The sequence below is a fragment of the Melospiza melodia genome, chromosome 5 (assembly GCF_035770615.1).
Source record: "Melospiza melodia melodia isolate bMelMel2 chromosome 5, bMelMel2.pri, whole genome shotgun sequence".
Lineage (NCBI taxonomy): Eukaryota > Metazoa > Chordata > Aves > Passeriformes > Passerellidae > Melospiza > Melospiza melodia.
Window position 1 is genome coordinate 42,044,467 of NC_086198.1, and position 22,580 is coordinate 42,067,046.

General features: G+C 48.4%; 2 protein-coding genes across 2 annotated transcripts in view; both read left to right on the forward strand.

The window, feature by feature from the left end:
- Nucleotides 1–1,307: 1,307 nt before the first annotated feature.
- On the forward strand, nucleotides 1,308–6,216 carry MRPL1 (mitochondrial ribosomal protein L1). Its single transcript, XM_063157141.1, has 8 exons — nucleotides 1,308–1,416; nucleotides 2,003–2,258; nucleotides 2,442–2,525; nucleotides 3,155–3,226; nucleotides 3,412–3,523; nucleotides 3,950–4,050; nucleotides 5,234–5,315; nucleotides 5,952–6,216. The coding sequence occupies exons 2-8, from the start codon at nucleotides 2,091–2,093 to the stop codon at nucleotides 6,113–6,115; spliced, it is 783 nt and encodes a 260-aa protein (XP_063013211.1). The 5' UTR covers nucleotides 1,308–1,416; nucleotides 2,003–2,090; the 3' UTR covers nucleotides 6,116–6,216.
- Nucleotides 6,217–10,513: 4,297 nt separating this feature from the next.
- FRAS1 (Fraser extracellular matrix complex subunit 1) overlaps nucleotides 10,514–22,580 on the forward strand; it is a 105,746-nt gene continuing 93,679 nt past the window's right edge. The window contains exons 1-2 of the mRNA XM_063158094.1: nucleotides 10,514–10,604; nucleotides 12,976–13,007. Coding sequence (XP_063014164.1) covers nucleotides 10,514–10,604; nucleotides 12,976–13,007 — 123 coding nt within the window. The remainder of the gene's footprint in view (nucleotides 10,605–12,975; nucleotides 13,008–22,580) is intronic.

The window sequence follows — 22,580 nt, forward strand, 5'->3', positions numbered from 1 at the left end:
CGATGGATCAGGGGCTGTTGGTAGGAAACAGACTTTGGGGAGAGTGAGGTGTTTGTGATGGGTGAGCATTATCTGCGAGCCCGTGTATCTCCAGAAATCCATGCTCCATCCGTGCTCCAGGCAGAGACCTGCTGGGTAAAAGGCCAGAGGCTCACAGGGGACTGAGGGACAGGGGACAATGCCAAGTACCTGTCCAAAATAATTTCATTTTACACCTGGAGCCTTAAACAAACGGCTGTCACTCCTCAGCTGAGGTGTTTTAGCCGAGGAGGGTTCCTTTTCCTCCCGTCGCCCTCCTGCCTCCCCATGTCCATCCTTTCCGAGGACACTGAGCCAGATGTTGGATTGGATGAACACAGTTTTGTTTCAGTTTGTTTTACACAGCCACCCTTGTCTGGTTTAATAATCCTTGCACACAGATCCATTGGGGAGTTCTAGGCAGCCACATATCCCTGATGTAAGAGCACTTGGACACACACTGATTGGGAAAGACTAGGAGATTGGAATGTTTTTATTCAAAAGCACATCAGTGTGGAATAGAAGCCCCCTTTAACCATTACAATTTGTGGTGTGGATCTGAACAGCTCAGGACATGAAAGTGAATGTTTGTAAGTGGATGCTGCTCCAGGACAGTGAATTAGGTGTCTCTTTTCCCACCCACCCCACAAGGGAGTAGGGGTGCGATGGCAGCCGCAAAATCTCTTTTTGGAATTACACGTGGCTTGCAGCAGGCAATGTTCTCGCACACAGCCGTGGCTGAACAGGTGTCAACGCCCCCATGGCTGAGGGCCGCGGCTCTGACTGCCCTCAGGAGCCGCCGCCATGTTGCTTCAGGGAAGGGGGACCAGTTAGGCCTGCAGCGCTACGAAACAACCCGAGTTCACCCTGAGACCCCTCTGAGGCCGCTGAAGAAGCGAGCTGGAGGCTTTTGACCAGCCCTGGGCAATGGTCGCCTCTCTCGGGGCAGCGGAACCCGCGCACCCGCGGAACGGTAGGCCCGGGCGCGGCGGGTTGGGGGGACGGCGCTAGGTGGCACACCGCTAAAGAGCCTGGGCCTGCGGGCTGCCGGAACGCTTCTTCTCGGCCCCGGGGAGCGGGTTCCGCAGGGAGCGCTTCCGGTGGCGCACTAGGGCGGCTCGGCAAAATGGCGGCGCCCGGCGCCCGCTGCCTGTGGCGAGGTGAGGGAGCCGCGGGCGCTGCCCCGCGCTGCCGCGGCCCTGAGGGGCTGCAGGGGGGCCTGTCCGGGCGGGTCGGGGGTGCGGGGGCCGCGGCGCGTGTCTGAGGCAGTGTTTGCTCTCTCCCCGCAGCGCTGGCCCCGCGGTGCGGCTGGGTCCTCCCCGGGCTGCAGCAGCGCCCCGCTGTCCCCGCCGCGGTGAGCCCCGCCACCGCCCGGCCCTACGCGGCTGCAGCAGCCAAGTGAGTGCGGGTCCGGCGTCCTGGGAGGTGTTGGGGGGTGTTTGGGGAGTTTGGTGTCCGCAGGGATGGTCCGACAGCCGGCTAACCCTCAGAGGCTCGCGGAGAACAGCCTGCGCTCGCAGGGAATGTTTTCTGTGCTGATGGCATAGGGAAAGCTTGAGGCTGTGGTATTGGGCTGTGCTTTTGCGGGGTGTAGCAGGATCGCATGTCAGAGTAAAAGCTGGTGAGCTTCTGGAGTCTGTTTGAAACCTTTCCTGTCTTTTAATTGGCTTTTCATTGTTTAATTTGCCGTCTCTGTAATAACAGCGTGGCTGGGAGAAGCAAGAGTAGACAGGGGAATGAAGTGTTCTCAAGTGCTGCAGACTCTTTACAGAGGGATGGAGGGTCCAGTTATTATTTTAATATTGCTTTCCTTGCCTGGATACCCTCTGAAAATAGGGAGGAAAATGAGAATTGGGTGTTCAACTGAATGCAAAATGCCACGGGAGAGGGAGGAGAAAACCTTGCTTTATAAAATCAGAGTGCTGTGAAAATACGATAACTGATGACCTCACAACGTGCCTGGGGTTTTTTTTTTTGGTTTTAGAGCTGCCAAAAAAGATGGCAAGAGGAGCCGGCAGGAGAAGGCGAAGGAGGCGGCCAAGGAGAAGCCCCTCCCTCGGAGGCGGCCGCTGATGAGCAAGCCCGTGGACGACGTGTACCTGACGTGGCTCTACCGGAGACCCTCCTACGGGCTGGAGCAGGCCGTGGGCATGCTCAAGAGGTTCCAGGAGCTGGACTTCACCCACCCCAAGCAGTTTGTGTACATCAACGTCTTCCTGGACATGGCACTGCAGAAGAAGGTGGGGAGGCAGTTCTGACACTCCTGAAGGCTTTGGAGCTGCTCAGACTGAGGGCAGTTCTTCACCTTGTTTACATTTTCTTTATTTCATTTTTAGGGGACCAACTCCCTGTGGTGATGTAATTCACACTCAAGTCCTAATTTCTGTTTGTTTGCTTTAATTTTTTTTTTATTCCTTTGCCAGAAAAAAGTGGATCCTTTTTCCAGCGGTGTCGCTCTCCCCCATCGCTTTACGGAGGATGTGAACAAGGTCTTGGTGTTCACAGAGGTGGGTGAGCTAGAATTCTTTCCTTTTCGTGGGGTTTTGTGCTCACAGAAGTGGGTGAGCCAGAATTCCTTCATTTTCATGGGGTTTTGGTGCTCACAGAGGTGGGTGAGCCAGAATTCCTTCATTTTCATGGGGTTTTGTGCTCACAGAGGTGGGTGAGCCAGAATTCCTTCATTTTCATGGGGTTTTGTGCTCACAGAGGTGGGTGAGCCAGAATTCCTTCATTTTCATGGGGTTTTGTGCTCACAGAAGTGGGTGAGCTAGAATTCCTTCATTTTCTTGGGGTTTTGTGCTCACAGAGGTGGGTGAGCCAGAATTCCTTCATTTTCATGGGGTTTTGTGCTCACAGAAGTGTTTAAGCCAGGGTTCCTGTGTTTTAATGGGATTTTTGGTGTTCACAGAGGTGGGTGAGGCAGAATTCCTTCATTTCCCTGGGTTTTGGTGTCCAGCACACTCTTGCAGCTGTCCTTTGCCAATGAATCATTTTATCTCTGTGAGATGATCCCAGAGAGGTGCCATGGGTTTATTTGGTGGCTCTTTGGACTGAATTGTTTGGAATTCTCTCCCTGAGCTCTGCTGGCAGCTAATTTGCAGTGCAACTGTTTTTAATTCCTTTTTTCTCTCAACAGAATGAGCAGGAAGCTGAGGTAGCTCGAGAGCACGGGGCTGCCATCGTGGGAGGAGTTGAATTAATCAAATGGGTGTGTATTTTTCTTAAAGAATTACATAAAAATCCTAATTGAAATTGGAGCCTGGAGGGGAGGGGAGGAAGCCTGATGTCCAGTGAGCTCTGGCTGGGAGGCAGCAGGCAGAGAGATGTGTTTCTGTGCTTGGATCCTTTTATAAACCAGCTTGAATGCAAGGAGTGGAATTGTGCTTGTTGCAGATCCTGGAGGATGAAATCCAGGCTGATTTCTACGTGGCTGTCCCTGCCATCATCCCCAAGTTAATCCCCCTGAGGAACAAGCTGAGAAAGAAGTACCCCAGCACCAAGAGAAGTAAGGAGCAGTTCTTGCTTGCAGCTTTTAGCAGTTCCTGAGGGGGCTGGAGCCCTGGGGGTGCCCCTGGAATGGTTTTTGTCAGGATGTGGGGTTACTTTGGGAGTTAGGTTGTGGCTGCACCGCTTGTCTTAGTCAAGGGAACTTTAGGGATCCATTTTTTCCTGCAACAGGCAAACCTGCGATAAGAACCCAGGTGCATTTGGCTGCTAGGTGCCCTTATGGTTATTAATCCTGCTGAGAGGGGAAGGAGGGAACAGGGAGACTGTGATCTCAGTGTGGGCACCATTGTCCTCTCTGTGAAACTGTGTTTTGCACTGGTGTTTGCTTTAATGAACAGATTGAATGATCTCTTTCCTGGTGCCACACCCATCTGTGCCAATAAGCATTGCTCAGCCAGCTTCTTTTGTTTTTGTTTTTGAACAGATTCCCTGGGCAGTGACATTCCCAGAATGGTGCAGTTCTTCAGGGAGTGTCACGAGTACTCGGTGGAGGACGAGAGTGTCATCAAGACAAGGATAGCCAGAGTAAGTTGTGTGCAGAGCTCTTACATTTTCTGTCCTGAGCAGAACTGTAGTATTCAAAGAGGGAAAAGAAAACATCTCTTCAACCTCTCTCTCAAAGTTTTTGACCACTTTTTCACTAACCTCTGGAGAAAATACAACTCTTTTTTGTGTGGCATCTTCAGCTGGTTTTAAACTTTTTGGTTGTGTTTTTATTTATTTTTTTTTTTTGGTAAGGAATAAACTATGGGTTTGTAAATCCATGGTCAATATGCAGAAGAGTCAAAAAGTCTTTGCTTTAACCAAATAATTAAAGAATTCTAATTTTGATAACTGGAATTGGCGTAGGAAGCAAGAGCTGTTTGTGTTACTTGAAATAGAAAATAATTTTGGCTTATTTATTCATTTTCTCCGCCCTAAGCTCAGGTGGGTTTTTTTGTTTTCCTTCTGGTTTGCATCTTTGTAATCCTGCCTGATGTTTGGTGTTCCTCTGACTGAGGGGGCACAGGCAGGAAGGGTAGGAAATGCCTGGAGCTTTGCCTGGCAGTGCTGGAGACAGATGAGTTTATAAACTCTCAGTAGCTGCTCTGAGCTGTGCATGGACATTCCAGGGGCTTCCTTGTCTGTATTTTTGTGTGTAGCTGGAATTCTTGACCTTGCTGTTGGAGGAGTCTGACTTAGTTAAGAAATAAGAAGGGAACTAAAGGATTTACTGTGGGAAGCTGGCATCTTCATTTGGGAACTATTTTGGAGTGCTTAGAACCCTCTGAGCATGACCTGTCCTCATCATGGAGGTGATGAGCTAGTTCTTTTGATGGTTCTGTTCAAGCTCCTGATGCCTCCAGTTCTAGGTGCTGATGCATTTTGTGGCCTTTGACAGCTCCTTCATTATAGTGAGCTTTTTGCAAAAGCACTTGTGTGTATGTTGGTTTTTTAAGAGTTGTTTTTTTAAGAGTTTTCAGCCCTTAAAGCTACATGTTGTTACAAAGCCCTGGGAATTTTGTGTCCTGAGTGGAACTAGGGAGAAGAGTGAGCAAATCAGCATTTGTATAAGGCTGTTAATGGGATTTGTCACTCCTTCACAGGGAGCACACAGAAAGGAAACCTATCCGAATGTAGAATAAACATCAACAGCAGTGCTTTCAGATCCATTCACCTGGGCTCCAGGCATCATCACCATGACTAACTTGGCACTGTCCTTTTGCAGCTGGATATGCCCACTGAGCACATCATTGCCAACCTGAAAACAATTATCCAGGATATCTGCACCTTCAAGCCATCTAATTTTGGTAAGGTTTGTTCAGGCTGCAGCAAACCCAAGTGGGAGATGGGAGTTCTTTACTGGCTAGTCGTGCAGTTACCTTGCTGCTCTCCAAGTATCTCTAAAATTCCTGCTCCTCCAAGGGAAAGTTGATTCTTTCTTTCCTTTTTTTTTAAATTTTAATTCCTTAGCCAAAGGAATAATCAAGTCAACTTTAAGCAGAGTGCATCTGCTTAGCGGGACAGGAAATGGTGATTCCTGAAATAATTTTAGTCAAGGAGTTTTGTGTAAGCTAAAATCCCATTTTTTTGTGTTGATACTTGCTTAATGTCTGCCAGAAGAATGATCTTGCTTCTCTCCCAGTGATGCTGCTCAGAGTAGCTGCAGACACCAGACCATATAAAGCCAAGTACACGTGCCTTGAGAAGCCCAAATAAAAACTATAAGGGGTTGCCTGACTTGAAATATAAAGTAGGTGCAGAAAGGAATGCTTTGTTTTGATTATTTTTTAAAATGAATTTAAATCAATGTACATCAGCCCATTTTAGTGAGGATTAGCTTTTCTACTGATTTGGAGTGTCAAGCCTGATTCTGGTGGTGTTTTCACTGCCTTGATGGCAAGGGGTGGAGTGATCAGTTGGGTGGTGCCCCCTTGTGTTCCTAGATCCCATTGTGCAGAGGCTGGTTATCAGATCCTCCACCAGTGAAGGCTTGCTGCTGAACCTCGATGGAATCCTACCTCAGGTGGAGAAAGCAGAGGAGAAAGAGGAAGAAGATGCAGCTGATGAGGATCAGCAAAAAGCTGTCCAGGAATCCGTTAGTACCTGATGTCTTCTCCTTGTGGGCCTGGCGCTCCAGCTGGGGAAGCAGATGTGAAGTGTCACTCAAATCATGCTCTGTGAGAACAAAAAATAAATGCAGCTTGTGGATTTCATGTCTCAATAGGGTGTAACGTTGTCAGGAACAGGAGCCTGTTGTCAGAACCCAGCAAGTGTTTTCCTCCAAGGAAGAATCAGACGTGTTTTGTGAGGGGAGCGAGCATTCACCTTGCTCCCATGTTTTCTGGAATACCAGCTGCAGACCCGGCTCTTTGCCGCTATTTTCCGCTTTCTTTCCAGGAGGTGGCGCTCCCGGCCTTCCCTCCTGTGCAGGCGTTGGAATTTCCTGGAATTTCTCCTCAAGTGGTTTTTTTGGGGGGTTCTGTTGCTGAACACTTGTTCGTAAAGCTGCACCCCGAAATGTAAGATGGTCCCAGAAAGGATTGGCTGTTTACCACAGGGATGAGCTGGTCCAGATCTGGAAAGGTTTAAATCATTCCTGTTACTGGAGGTAGGCCTCCTTTTTCCAAGAGCTTACTGGGATCTGGCTGCATGGGAGTTCTTTTAGCTCCCATCAGAAGCATTTGGCTGCTGTCAGTCAGGGTGACCAATTCCTGCCAGGCCACGCTGATTATTTTTGGTTGTGTGTGGGGTGCTTTGCTCAGAGTTTGATCCAAAAATTCCCTTTGAGGTGTGTATAGGAAGGTTTCACACTGACTTAATAGACTTTGCATGTTGCAAGTGGGAAAAGCAATGCCAGTGCACTGGGATGTCTTTATTGCTTAGGAATTACACATGTAAGGGATATTATGAGGCATTCCAGTGGTTGTGTGGTGTTTGTGACCCAAAATTTGAATGTGAGTTAGCTGTTGGTGTAGAAAAGCAAAGCCTGTGGTATTATCTGAATATATTTCTCTTTTCTCTGTTCTTCTGGCTTATTTCCAAGACTTCACTGTCCATTTTGGGAAAAGATAGGCCTGCCCTCTTTGATGGGTGGATTTAAAAAAAAAGTGATGCTTAAGCAGAAATGCACAGGTGAGCTTAAATCAGAAGCTCTCAGACTGCTGAGTGTGCTCTCAGAGAATAAAAGCATGGAATAACAAAGGTTCCTGCAGGGATCTGCACTTGGAAAATCCCAGAGCTGTGGGGACACAGGAAATCTGGGCCTCTGGAGGTCAGGGGGGCAAGAGAAGGAGCTAGTGGGCTCAGCAAGTTTTCAGGTGCAGTTCTGAACTTGTGCTACTGATTGCTCAGGGAGTAATGCCCCTGGTCTGTGCCATGCTGAAACAGTGCTGTACAAGCTGTTGAGTGCCTTGGGACTTCTTTTTATCCTGGAATGTTGGATTGGCATGGGGAGGGGAGAGATGGAAGGGATGATCAACATGAGATGGTTCCTCTGTAATGAGCAGATTCCCCAGACAGGCAGAGTGGGACTTGTACATGTGGTTCTTGGGCCAAGGTGCTTTAGAAATCCTTATAATTGTCCCACTGAGCATGGCTGCAGTGGCACTGCTGGCTTCTGGAAGTGACTGTGGGATGGAGGGAGGCAGTGCTGCAGCATCTTTAGCCCTGCAGATGATGTATGATGGCTTTTAGGTTTGTTTTTCTGGCCCTGCTGTTAGTTTAACTAAGGAGAAGAGCTGGGATTCAAGCTCAGTGAAACAGAAACATTTGCCCAAAGAAGGAAGAAGTTGTCCTGGGAGCCTGTGTGCAGCTGTGGGGAGTGCAGGGCTGACACTCAGCCTCAACCTGGACTTGTAGGGAATTTGTGGCACTCCAAAAAACCTGGAATTCCTGTGGGTCAAGCTGAGTTCATGGGAGTTGTGCCACGGCTGGAGGAGCAGGGCAGGGATGTTGCAGCTGCCACCAGTGCTGACAGGTTTTTAGTGCTGAGATGGGTGTTCTGAGTGATTAAATAGGATTTTGTTATCCATGTTCTGCAATACCACTGGTCTTGCCAGACTCTGAGAGAGAGGCTAATGCTGTAGCCAAAACTGTCCGTGTGGGAATAGTTGGATTGACTGAAATAGGACAGAGGAAGGAAAAAAGCTTTTGAGGCTGACAGAAAACGCTGTGAGGGATAAACTTAATTTTCCAAGCAGTTATTTCTGTCAGTACCTCAGCTTGCAGGTGTCTAGAGGCTTCATCCCACCAGGACATGAAGGCAGAAGTGTCAGTGTGTCTCCGGCTTGGAAAACAAGAGGAAAATGCCAGTCTTCCCTAATTGTCAGGTACTGGGAGATGCTGGGTGAAGGTCACACGTGGTGACCCTGCCATGCCATGTTGTTTTTGTGGGCTAATCTCATGGATTTTAAAAAGGAATATTAATAAAATTGTAAAAAAACCCAGTTAAAAGCTGGAAAAATATTTAAGTGTCAGGGGTTCTGGAAGTGGGGAATGCACATGATGCCAACTTCACTTGCCAGAGATGGATCCTTCTCAGAGCCATGTTTGTCCAGCTGTTCTGTGCAAGTCTGAGCCAGCACGTGGCCAGCTCTCCAGGAACACAAGGTATGTCTGGCTCAATATCTTCAGCCAGGGATTTGCCAAGTGGAGGAATGGCTCTTTCACACCAACTTGCAGAAAACTGACCTCTGCCTAGAGGTTTGGTAAAAGGGAGGCTAAAAGTGGTTAATTTCTACAACCCCAGTGACTTTTTGTGGCATTATTTCAAAGATCTGTGGCAGCAGCTGACAGCTGCATCAGTGCTTTGCAAGTTGTACCCTTCAGGCTTTCAGCCTTTGAACGATCTCATATTTCTCCTGAGAGAGTCTGAAGCTTATTTGATAATTTTATTTGCTGCTAATCTGTAAGTAGACTCAAAACAGAAATGCTGCTTTTGTGTTCAATAGGATGTGAAGGACAAAACTTTAGCAAGCTTTGAATTTCTGAAAATTTCAGGTCTTTTGCGCTGAGTGCTAAACTTAAGAAATGCTGGAAATGAGTGCTTGCTAGAGGGAAAATCTGAAAAATTATCTATGTTATGGGTCTGGATTTCTCCTGACTTTTAACAGGGTCTTTGGAGCAGTGTTGTGGGAACAGCAGGAAGGAAGGTAGGAGAAATAGGGAGGAGTAGGCAGTAGCTGGACTAGGGAAACAAGTTGTCAAAGCCTAAAGAACAGCAGCAGGAAGATGAAGAACAAAAATGGTGAAAAGATGGACTGGACACATTTATATGAAGCTTGTTCTGTATGAAGTTGTTGAACACTATGTGCATGGCTTTAATTATTTTCACCTGTTCTATATGAAATTATTGAACCCTCTGTGTGCTTGGTTTTAATTATTTGCACCTGTTCTTTCTTGCTGGTGTTTCTTTGAGTTTGGTCAAGTTGTCCAGAGTTTCACCTGAGGAGTTAGAAGGGACCTAGAAGGGAGCTGGGGCTTGTGTGTTTTTTGCTGTGGGAATTCTGGCACAGTGATTAAAGGCATGCAGTCCTGAGGAGGAAAAAAAAACCCTAAAAAATCATTAGGAAGTGAATCAAAAGTGAGCAGATGGAGTTACCACGGGGAATTGTTATCAAATTGAGCTGCCATCGTTGCATTTAATCAGGTAAGCAGGAGATGAAGGCAGCAGCAGCAACCCAGCCCTGTGCAACCAACTGCTCTGTGGGAACTAGGGTACTGCTATGAAGCGGGAACGCTGAAATTGGCAGGGAAAAAAAAAAAACAACATTTCATTCACAGACTAGTAAAAATAAACTCACTTTCCGAGTTCATTTTAATTTGGGGCTTGGAATGGCTTTAACTTCAAATTGGGGCTGTTTTTCTTTATCCTGTGACTTGTAGGAGCCAAACATTCATTTGGAAACCTTGGCTCTGAGATGTGTTGAGTGTGCACTGCTGGAGGAAGCTTTTCTTGAATGGACATGGTACTGTGTGTGTGTGTGTGTGCACACGCCAAGAAGAAATGGACATGGAAATAGACTAGGCTTTACTATTTCTTGTTATAATCCTACAACCCAAACTGACACCCAAAACGCAACAAATCAGAAGCTTCCAACCCGGGTTGAGAGGGTGACCTCTCCCTTGCAGCCACCGGGATGGCTCGAGTCACTGGGGTCAGGTCCAACACAAACACGTTTGATTTGCCTGATCCTGGCACGGCTGCGGGATCGCCGGGGGCTGCTCCATGCCCAGGTAGCGGGTGTGAGGGGGAGGAGAAGCCGGAATCCTCTGCCCCCCCGGCGCAAGGTGCCGGGGAGTGGGAGGAGGAGGAGGAGGAGAGGCTCGGGTGCCGGGAGGAAGGAGGGCGCAGCGCTGCCCGGGGCGGGGCGGGGGCGGGCTGCGGCGCGGAGCTGCCCCTTTGTCTGCGGGCGAAGTTTGGCGGCGGGGCGGGGGCTGAGACGCTGCCCCGGCACCTGCCGCGGGCCCGGCGGCACTCCCCGCTCGCTGCTCGCCGCCAGGGGCCATGGGCGCCCCGAGCGCCGCCGGGGCCACCGTGCTGCTGCTGCCGCCGCTGCTGCTGCTGCTCCCAGCCGCGCTGGCCGATGCCGCCTCAGGTGAGTCCCGCGCCGAGCGCGTCCCGGTCCCGCGGGCGGGGGATCCCTGAGGGGAAAGCGGCTCCGGACGCCTTTTCCCCTGGCACACGGGACGCCTCTGCCTCGCTGCCTCGCTGGTCGCGCTGCCGGCCCGGGCGGGGGTCCGCCTCCGCCCCCCGCCATTTTGGCGGCTCCTCCACAGGCGAGGTGAGGGGCACCGGGGCGAAGCCGTGCCCGGCCGGTGGGCACGGGGGTCCCGCTCCGGGCTGCCCCTCACGGCGGGCGGGAGGGAGGGAAGGCGGCGGCGCTCGGCCGTGCCCAGGTGAGGGGAGCTTGCCCCGGCACGTTGTGTGGCGCTGAGGGGCCGGGGCGGGCAGCGGCAGCCGCAGCCCTCGGGCAGCCCGCGGGTGGCGGGGCCGTGCGGAGCGGAGCGCTCGGGAATGCGGCGTCGGGAGCCGGGCAGGGCCGGGAAAGCGTGAGGGGGAACGGGCAGCAGCCCTGCTCTGCTCCCTGCGGCTGGAGCCAACTTGGGCGCTCTCGGGGAGGCACACCGGCATTTGTCTCGGGTGCTGGACGGACTCGTGGCCAGCGCAAGGCTGTGCCGTGCTGATGTCCGGAGTTTGGGGGGGCGGGTTGGATGCGTTCGTGCTCCTGGGTGGTTTTGCAGCCTGTCCTTTGGCTGTAGGTTGTTGGCTTCTGAAGTGGCAGTCTCCCCGAGTCTTGCTCCCACCGTGATTCCCGATTTTAAGTGCTGCCGTTCCCAGTGAACAGCAGCGGTTCAAACCAGCGATGTGCGTGCGAGCCGAGGCGCTGCTAGGTGTGGGCTTGGACATTTGCTACCCAGTGTTAACTCGTTGGGTAGCACTCCGACAGACTTCACTTTTTCTGGTTTCAGAGCTTTTATTTTTGGTAAATGACGGTACCAACAACCCGAAACCAAGATGTCCCCCACAAAAATACCACAGCAATAAGTCCGGGGTGCTTTTTTGGGTGCTTCAGTTTGTGCAAGTCATAATTTGCAGAATGCTTTTCAGGTGTGCTTTGCAACAGGTGGTGATCACACCTGGGGCTTTGAGTTTCTTGGAAAATCAGGGCACTGTTGCATGGCAAGCTTAATTAATTAATGTGTGTAGTGTGTTTGGCTCACCCATAATTGGGGACAAAAGTAAAATTTATTTGTAAGTAAGGATTGTCCAAGTCCTGCTGAGCTGGGTTGTATCTTAGTCTCCCTTGGTAACTTGTAAAGGAGGGAGCTGTGTCTTTGCCCTTTGTGGGTAAGAGGGATCAGAGTTGGTGAATTTGCTTTCTAGTCCTTCATGGTCCCTATTCCCTGCTCTGGCCCCGGAGGGGATGAGCACACTGGTATTTTAAGGAACTCTAGCTGTCAGTGAGCTAAAAATGAAAGGCAGCCAGCCCTGGAGGGGTAAAACCGCTGGGTTGTGCTGGTCTTAACTAACTGATGTTAAATTTTGGGGTTTTTTTTCCCTCCACCCCATGCCTCCCAATAATGTGTGACTTTGCGTTTTGCACTGAATTTTGAGGTGGAGCTGGATGATGAACCTTGAAATTATTTTCTCTTGCCAAAAGAACAGCTATTTGCTGAATTTGAGAGAAATATGGCTGGGCTCCTGTGGCTCATCTTCTTGGCAAGGGAAAATAATTCCTGGGGGTGCCTCCACAGCCACTTGCAGCTGAGCTGAAGACGAGCTCAAAGGAGGAGCTTTTGATTCCAAGAAGTGTAGCTCACAGACTTTCTGTACAGATTGGTCTAATCTGCATTTCTCGGGAAACTCCACTTTTTGGCAGGGAAATTCTGACTTTTCTGGGTGGTCCCTCGAGGCAGCCTTTCCGTGGTCTCTTTCCCTTTCATCCTGGAGCTCCTTGGGTTATTTTGGTTTGTGTATTCCCCTCACCCTTTTGGGAGACAGATCATGTGCAGTTGCTCCAGGGTGACCATTTCCAGAAAATCGATAGAAGAGCTGTCATTCAGCTTACTCCTGGTTTTACTTCCTAACCTCTTATTTGATTATTGGGGCGAAATATTTGAATATATTGGTTGGGTCCCTGTCCGTGCCTGGGACAAGGTTTCTCTCAATTAGCAGGGCCAGGACAGCTGAAGCAGGAGAGCCCTGTGAGCCTGTCCTGTTGTCCATGCAGGAGAGGTTTAGGAATGAGGATTCACACTGGCTCTTCTCACACTGTTATTTTGGCAGGCCCCCTCTTTTCTCCCTGCCTTTTTGAGACGACCAGAGGTCCTGTCCCTTACCCCGAGGTTGCCCAGCTGCCCCAAAACTGTATTTTTTTGTGGCTGCCCAGTTCAGAGCAGGCTCACTGGAGGATGTGCTGCTGCTCTTACTCGTTCCTAACCTGATTTTTTTTTCTGGTCCCTCAGGTGCCTGTGTCTCCCACGGCCTCTTATTTGAGGTAGGTGAGCTCGAACGTGCCGTGCTGGGGAAAGGTTGGAGAGGGTGCTGTTCAATGAACTTGACTCCAGTTCCTGCTTTTTGTCATCCCTGTGGCTGGGGTGCAGGTCTGGCAGCTTCCAGTCTGCTGGAGAACACACATCCCTCTCATGGAGAGGTTGGGAATTCTCCCTGGGCCTTAGGACCCAGCCAGTCCAACTGGGTGAGAAGATGTGAGGGACTTCTGGGGTGTTGGAAGCCACAGATGTGCAGTGCCGGGCAGGATGGAGGTGGTGCTTTGTAAAACATGAGTGAAATGCCAGGCTATGTTCTTTCTGTGTATTTTTTTCCCTGAATTAATGAGCTGTTAATGACAGCAGCTTAACACTTTTTGCCCTCAGCTGGTCACGGTGAGTCTGGTGTACCCTGACAGATCCTTACAAACGCAACACATTTTCTTTTCTGGCACCTCTAGAAACGTAATCCGTGAGTGACTCGGTACAAGAATCAGAGTTTTTAAGTATTCATGAAGAGTGTTTTGCTCGGTAACGCTTGTCTGCCTTGCTCTGGTACTACTCTGGGCTAAAAGGAGGTGCCTGAGCTACTTTGTGTCTCTGGAATGCTTCTAGATGTGTTTGCTCCTCTTCCTGGTGCGCTGTGGAGGGTCCTGGCAGCCCCCAGGAGAAACCTGTAGCGACTTTTCATTGTGTTTTAGACGGTGCTTGGAAACACTGTTTCCTTTCAGTGTCTGGTGAGGGTTTTTGTCCGTGTCTGGTGAGGAGGAGGATGATGATGAGAGGGATAGAGCACCCATTCCATGGGGAGAGGCTGAGAGAGGTGGGATTGTCCAGCCTGGAGAGGAGAAGCCTTTGGGTGGCCCTTACCTGAAAGGAACATGAAGGAGAGATGGAGAGAGGCTGTTTCAAAGGGATGGGCTGTTTCAGGACAGAGGGGAATGAATGGATTCAAACCAACAGAGAGGGGAGGTTCAGGTTGGATATTGGAAAGGAATTCTTGGCTGGGGGGGGGGGGGGGGGGGGGTGAGGCCCTGGCACAGGCTGCCCAGAGGAGCTGTGGCTGCCCCTGGATGCTGGAAGTGTCCGAGGCCAGGAGCTTGGAGCAGCCTGGGTTTGGGGGAGGTGTCCCTGCCCATGGCAGGGGTGGCACTGGATGAGCTTTAGGTGCCTGCTAAGCCGTTGTGTGATTGCACATGGAAGTGGCTGCAGGTGAGCTGCTCCTGGGTGATTGTGGGAATGCTGTTTGCTGCACAAGTCTCTGAAGTCACCTGGAAAGCCCTTGGTGCATAAATCAGACCTTGAAGTGCAGCGATGCAGGCACTGCAGGTTTGCTGCAATTGTTAATGCTGCACAAGTCCTGCCTCTTGCTTGGCTGACTTAGCTCCAGGGTCAGCTGGTGTCTGTGGCTTTGCTCTGAGGGAGGGAAAGCACCTCCCTGAGTGTGATTCCCAGCTGAGCTGCTTGGTGTTCCTCCCTCTGGCTTCTCCTGTCAGCGAGTTTTCAGCTCCCTTTACTTGGAAAGAGGAAAATCCACTTTACTTGTTCTTAGCTGCAGGCCACGAGGAGACACGCTGATGTCACTCTGGAAGTCAGGGTGTGTGGGAGGTGTGGAGCAAATCCAAAAAGCTGGAGTCTTTCTGCCAGCTGGTTTGTGCCAAGGGGGAGGGGAAGGACGGGGCTGTGCCTGGAGGTGCTTTGAATGGTGAGTGTGATTGAAAAATGAGTTTGTGTCTGGTAGAGGCTGCAGCACAGAAGGACAAGTCCAGCTGAGCAACATCCATTTCCATTTTGTCCTCTTTCAAACATGGATGTTATCTGTGGCACCAGCTGCTGGTAGTGCACCTAGGGATGGGTTTCTGGGCTGGGTTGTTTTGGAAGTTTCCTGAGACACAAATGGGCTGCTTGGTTTCAACACTAGAAAGCACTAAAGAAGTGTTTTTTGAAAGAAAATGTTTGTAGTCTTTGGGTCAAAAATTGTGAAGAGAATGAAAAGCCTTAGCTTAATTGTACTTGTGCTTCTACCAAAAATTTTGCTTTCTTTTGTAACATCTGTGTGCGTTTTGTTGTCAGAAGTTTAAACAATTCCTGATTTTATGCTTTTTAAATCAGATTTCTGTTTCTATCAGTAGTTTGCACTGGGCAGAATGAGAGTGGAAAGGTAATAAATAAAAAATGCTGGGAGTCTCTTCTCCCCCAAATTTCCAATCTCCCATTCCAGAGAGCTTCTACCCTGAATAAATTCAGTGACCTTTAAAATAAATGTTAGCCAGTGCAAAGCACTTCTGGTTAGGGAATATATCAAATTAGCAGTGGAAAATGGGCTTCATTTTAATTTCATTAGAAAGGTAAGGAGTTACTACTGAAAAATGAGATCAGAATTGAATATTTCAGTTGAAAGGTTTGCTTGTTAACTCTTATAATGGTGAAGATATTTTGTTTATGTGATGTGATTTAAATGGCACTACTTAGCCTGGAGCTGCGTCCTCTGGATGTACATGAATGTTTTGCAGCTAAGATTTATGAATACAGTAATGCAATGCCTCTCACGGAGCAAATCTCATCTGCTTGTGGGTTTCAGAAAGCTGGGATCAACTGAGGATCAAAAATAAAAGTGATTTTTGAATCAAGTGTGTGCTCTATGTGTGTCCCTTCTTTGTGTTCCTTGAAAACAGCAGTGAAATACAGAGGGATGGGATAGGCTCTTGATTTCATGATACCAGGTAAAAGAACCTTAGATGTAAGAGTTTTCCTCTGAGGATGAAGTGAGTTTTTTCCCTTCATCAGCAAATGAAGGGGACTGAGGAAGACATTTTAATACAAAATAATTTTTCTGTTTTATCTTATTGGATCTAAATGTCACCTTCTTGCCCAAGCAAATGCACCCTCATGCAGCAGCAGCATCTCTCCATTCCCCCTGAGCCTGGAGCTGGGCAGGGGTTCAGATCCACAGCCCTCCTGTCTGGGAGCAGCAGTGGCACCTGGAGAGACACATCCCTTTCCATGAGGTGTCTGGGCAGGGTGGAGGCCCTTCCCTGCACCAGGCACACCTGCCCTGCTGCCAGAGGCGCACCCAGCCGCTGTCTGCTCACCCTGAGGTGATTTATCTCACCAGGTATTCCACAGTGGGCTGCAAGTGCATGGGATTCACCATCCCCTTCCCTCCCCTCCAACCCCTCTGAGCCTCTGGGGTTTTTTCTCAGTACCCTCACTGCTCACAAGTTGTTCTTTCTCCTTCTTTTTCTTCTTTTTGGATCTTGTATTCCAGCAGTCCAGAGCCCAGCAGTGAGGCTGTGCCCCTCTTCAGTTGTCTGTGCATGTCTTTGGCCCCCTGTTGGAATCCATGGGGTCTCTTCCTAAACAGCCAGGTACAGGCAGGGTTTTTTTGGCAAGAAGGGATTTTTAAAAAGACTCCTCTTTGCTTTGGATAGGAGGAATTAATAAATCTGGAGAAATTCATAAACTACAGAAGAGCTCTGGGAGTTGTTGTGCTTTTGAGCTTTAATCTGACACTCTGGTCTGTTCTCCTTGGAGCTCTGAGTGTCTGCTGGCTGTGATGTCCTTCTCGGAGGCCTTTCTTCTCCATCCTGCTTGGTGCAAGACTCATGCCTTAATCTTCTCTGTGTTGTGGGAGTCATCTGGTATCAGCTTTATTTGGAGATCAGGGTCTGTACAAGAGCTGCCCTGTTCCACATTTTCCATCTGTCTTGGTTTGGAAAGACCGGAGTCTGCTAAGGAAGGCAAGAGCCTCCCCTGAAATGGAGAATGTAAACCCACCCCACCCCTCTGAATTGCTATAAATTTGAAATTAAGGGGCTCTCAGGCAATAATGTGAGCAGGAAATAACAGTTCTTTAATAGGGAAGAAAAATAAAAGGATAAAATAAACAATGCAGTTACACTAGAACAACACTGACAGAGTCAGAACCCAGCCTGACACCCTGTGGGGTGTTGGTGGCAGTCCCATTGTCATTGTGGCTGCAGCCCTCCTGCAGTGTCAAATGTGGTTCTGTTGGAGCAGGGGGATCTGTAGAGAAGGATTCTTCCTCCAAAGATCCCGGGGAAGAGGAGACAGCTGCTGTTCCTCTGGGGAATCCAGTGGAGGGGCCGTGCTGGTGTCTCAAAACCTCTGGATTATATCTGGGTAGCAATGCTTGGCTCCTCCCTCTGGGCTCACATCTCCCAATGGGATGTTATAGTTCTTATCAGCCATGCAGTGACATTCAATAGCTGTTATCAGCAGATGTCCCCTCCCGAGGGAAGAGTGATTGTGGTCACTCAGAGAGAGAGATAAGGCAAACTGCCCACTTGACAAAGGTAATCTGCCATACAGATGGCAATGGAATGCATCTTGCCTTGCACTCTGGAACAGCATCCCAGTGAGCTCCTGGGACAGGAGCTGTTGTGCACGGGCACTGACTGAAGTATGCACATTTAATAGCACAGTGCTGGGAGCTGTGGGCCAGAGCCTTGGCAGGAGATAGCAGCTTTCCCATGGATTCATTCACCAGGACAGGAATTCAGCAAGTACCAAGCGTTAAGACATTTTCCAAGTCATTGTGCCTTCCATCTTTCAGGATGCATTTGAGCAGCTCTTTATCACACCTTATAATTCATCATTTACTACTTCTTCTTCAGTCTCCACCATGCAAAATGCCTTTTTCCTTTGCTGGATCTCTTCCTCATTCTTTCCCTTTCCTTAACCCCTTCAAAACCTTGGTCAGGACTACCATTTGCATCTTCTCTTTAAAGGAGGAGTTGCAGTGTCTAACTAATTGGTAAGAGAAATTTTAGAACTTTGCTGTACCTTTTCAGTGACTTCCAAAGAGCTTAGGGACTTTGTAAGATGGCTGAGGGAAGTGGATCCCCACTTTGCTGACAAATTGAACATCTGGAGTGAAGAAGTTAAAAGGAACTGAATGTCCTCTCAGGCTTTGGAAATAGATTGTTGGTGGTTTAATCCATCGTAAACCTTGGGCAAAACTGGACTGTTGTGTCTGGACAGTGGTCCCATGTGGAATTTCTCATCTCTAGGGTGGTTTTGTGTTCCTTTTCCCCTTTCTTTTTTCCCCTTGACTAATCCCCATCAAAAATGCCATGATAGTTAAATTAGAATGTTCAGTGTTCTCCAGGATACATCATTCCCTGTGCCTTTTCAGCAGACATTGCCTCTCCATTGCTGCTGCTTTAACCACTGACTTCACCCGAGGTACTCCTTGGCACTTTCAGGAAGACACAAACTCCCAAATCTGAAGTTATTCCCAGGTGGGTGCATTGATTTTATGTCAGCCACGTGGTGCTCTGAGGTTGGTGATGCCAGGATGCCAATATTTCTGCCAGGCATATTGAATAGCTCCCAGTGGGAATGCAGGCAGCAGACTTGCCTGGGAAGGCTGCTGTATTTCTCCTTGTGCTGTGGTTTATTGCTCAGCCACAGATTAAGGAGGCCCTTTAGGATAAAACACTCGATTTTGTAATCATTGTATCTACTCCAGAGTCATTCTGTAATGAATCCTCTCACTAACCCCAGGAGCACAGCAGCCAAAGGATCTTTATATTACCAGCTGCTGCTCTGCAGCTAAGGGAGAGTCCCAGGATCTGTGTTTCTGAGGATCAGCCAGGCGGAAAAAATCCTCTCCCTCCTCCCTCAAAAGATAAATCCTGAACATGACTTTTTCCCAGATTAATTTGAGTAATTTAAAGCCAGATGTTTTGTTACAAAAAAAAAAAAAAAAAAAAAAAAAATAGTTTCCTAACCTGCTTTGTTTGTGTTTTATGGACATGAAAATGAAACTTCTTGCAGACTGAAAACTGGGAAATTTTAGTTTAAGTGTAATACATTTTTGGGGACATCTGCAGGAGCTGAAAGATTGCAAAGATTAGAAACTTTCTAGTTATCAAATTAGAAATCTTGTTTCTAACAGAGTAGCTCCTTGAAAATCTGAAACTTTTCCTTTCCTGGGACTTCACCTGTTGTCCTGCCTGAATAGATTTGGTCATGGTCATGTGGAATTAATTCCTTTTGGGTGCTCAGCCAGCTCAAGACTGACATGCCATACATCAGGTGTTGTGGTTCATGGCTGTTTATGTGTTCAGAGGAAACACAGGGTTGGTTGTTTAATTGTGAAAAGCTCCTGCTGCTGGAGACACAGTTGTCATTACTGACATGCCAGGAGACAGTTCTGAGTTAGTGGATGCTGTAAATCCTTTTATGCATCGAGCCTGGAAAAGTGGTTCCAGGGGAAAACATGAGCAAACTTGTTAGCAATTTCTTTCCCACATTTTTTTGCAGTTTTATGGATTCTTCTGTGTATGTGAAAAGCTTGGTTTTCTTAACTGCCTAAGGAATTCACAGTGTTGTAGAGTAGAAGTAACTTGCTATGCTTTTATTCCAGTGGGTTAATTTTTTGTTGTTATTTTTAAAAATCAGAATTCAAAGAGTGTTCCATTTTGAAAACCTGGCTTTGGTTTTAAATTGAAGGCACTTAAAAACTGCATTTACTCTTTTCTGTCCTGATTTCTCTGTGAAATTGTGAGACCATTGTGGTTATGGAAACAGAACCCTCAAAGTGTCTCAATCTGCTGTTAAATGGAAATATTCCAAACCAAAAATGAATTATGTGCTCCTGTGGAGTGACATAAAGGGTAATTCTTAGGCCTCTTTTCCATGATTTATTTAAAACAAAAATTCCCTCAATGAAACAATAAACTTAATGAAAACCTATTTAAATTTTAATGAAATCCTTAGGACAAAGCAAAGTCGAATATGTTACTTCCAAGGACATTGGGAGACTTCATATTAGATAAAATGGAACCAATTGAGATACAGTTGATTAAAAATTGAGCAGAATTTGTCCCAGAATTTAGGCTTTAAAGCCTTGTTACCTAAGAGGAGTCTGGCCATGAATGCAGGGCAGTGTTTTGCAGTATGTTTTTTTTTATTTCCATGTTGTAATTTTACTTTCTGAGAGGTTTTTGGAGGCTTGAATGCAATCCATGGAGGAATGCTATGGATGTGTGGTGTGTGATTAACAGGTGTATCTGTGATGGCACAGTATAACTGAGACCCATCAGCATGGGAAAAGTAGAATGGATTTTAAAGACATTTACCTCTGTAACGTTGGGGGTTCCTTTTCTGTCTGGTCCCTTAATACTTGGATTTTTCTGAGTAGATTAATTAATTAAACAGTGGTCCTGCTGTTTGTTTTGGAAGGTGATGTGGCTTTAACCGCCCTGTGCACATCCTGCTGTGCACCTCAGAGTTCCTCTAGTCACAGGATCCTCTGCAGGGGGCTTCAGAAGGATTTGCTGGCTTTAGAAGAATGGTTAGGCTTCACTCTTTGGAGAGGAGTGTGCTGGAGTTACCACAGATCCTTCCCTCTCCTCTGACCTCGTTTTGTGGGGGAAGATCTAAGCTCACAAGATGTAAGACTGTCAGTTCTTCTTCTTCTTGCTTCGGGCAGAGAAATATCTGTGAGATCAGAGGCAAGCCTCTTGAAATCCCTGGGAAAAGGCATGATCCATGATACACTGCAGCCTAGGAGCGAGCTGTGCAGTTCAGCTGCTTGTCCTGCTGGGATCAGCAGCCTGGGTTGCCCAGTTATCCCCTTGGATGGCATTTCTGTCTGGGCAGAGCTGCCCGTGGGCACCTGGTGTGTCCAGGCTGTCAGGAGCACTGATGTGTGACATGGAGCCCTCTCATCACCAGTTTGTGAATGATTATGGTGATGCTGATTTCCCTCATTAAAATAGGAAGTGTTAGTAGCAAGAGTAAACTGGGAATGATGCTCTCTAAGCAAAATGCTTTTGCTGGTCTTTCGCTGCTTATCAGGAAGCAGTGCTTGATGCTGTTGGGCCTGTGGCTGTTTGAAGAAAATGCAGGATTGGAATCTAGCACAGGGAACCTGCAGTTTGTTCACGTGTGATGGTTTCCCTCCTTTTAGTCTAGCATGGGAACAGGCATTTTATTCTGCAGGTCTACCTGATGTGATCTTCAAGGTCAAATCTTCTCCTCAGCATCCTGTTTATACAGATGCCTTCATTAGCCTCTGCAAATAGCTGCTAAATCCACATGTTCAAGCTGAGGAGATGATAATTCCTCATCTGGCAGCCTCAATAAATAACCTCCTTGTTAAAATCAGCTGTTGGGCCACATAAAAGGTGCAGTGAGGTCTCTACACTCAATATTTTTAGTGCATTCTGCATGGTGCCAGCATGTTTCTAACCTTACTGAAGTCATTTCATGCTTCTGTAATTCATTGGGTTTTTAGTGTATTTATAGATGCTATTTTATCAAGCACTGCAGTAGAAGTGATGAGAGCATCTGGTGAAATCCATCACATCTCATGCAATAGCCTCTGAAAAAATAACCTTGGTAATCGAGCCGTTCCCCCTTTGGATGGTTCCACTAATGTTTTAAAGGCTTTAGATATTTAATGTCACTGGGGTGCCCTAAATGTCACTTTCTGTGACATCAGCCAGCAGTGACACCCGAAACAGCAGAGCCACACTTCAGCTGGCACCCAGACCCTCAGCTGTGACCATGTGGAAACCACAAAGCTCTGATTTGTTGGGATTCCTCTTGGGAAACTTCCCTGAGGTGGTGTTGGCAGCAGCATCTGTGTGGGGTGACAGAGCAGGGTTGTGTCAGGAGTGTTGGGCAGGCCAGAGAAATGAGAAATATTTCCCTGTGCTGGCAGGGAGAGCTGTTCCCCTGCTGCATCTTCCAGTCTCTGGGAAGTGATGCCTGAGTTATTTGGGTGGGGATTGCAGCCCTGCCAGCCTGCAGCCTTGCAGAGGAGCTGGAGGGGAGGCTCATGGAAACATGATCAGCGCGTTTCTATTTGGGGAGCCCGCATTCCTGGGCTCCTCTAAGTGCTGCAGCTGCTTTGATGTCGGTGGAGCTGGGCATTTTCCCAGCTGAGCACTTGACCCTGGTGCTGGCAGTCAGCCTTCCAGGCACTGAGCTCATGTCATGAAGCAGGGCTGCAGGCTGGCCACAGCCTTGCCAGTTGGTGTTTTCCAGAGAGAGCATGGATTTGCCTTCTCATTTCCCTTCAAGGGATTTGCAGCAAGCCCAGCTGTGCCCTGTCTCTTTATCATACCTTGTCTTGGCCCTATATGTGAAATTTTGGCTCTTGTGAGCCAAGCTCTCACCTACACACATAAAAAAAACTGATTTGGTATTGGACCTGGAAGTTTAGAGAGGAAGCTGGCTTTGGGGGATGAGTTAAAGGTGGGATGGAGATTCCCTTCACGTGGCTGCCTTTAGACACCCTATTGCTCATCTGCCCTGGATGGGAATGCAGTTCCTTGTGTGATTCCTGCGCTTCTGGACCACTTCTGTGAGGGGCAGCGTGCTGGGGCATCCCGAGGCTGCAGTCCAGGCTGGAATGCCAGAGGTGTTGGGAGGTTGGCAAGGTCTTTGCTGCACCCATTGTGGTGTCCTGGCTGTGGCTACGGTGCCCAGGTGATGTTCTCATGACTGAGCTGGGCAGCAGGGGCTGTGCTTTGTGCTCTGTGCATGTTCCTGCAGTAGTTCCAGCAGGGTTACTCTCACTCCAGTCAAACAGGACTATCCTT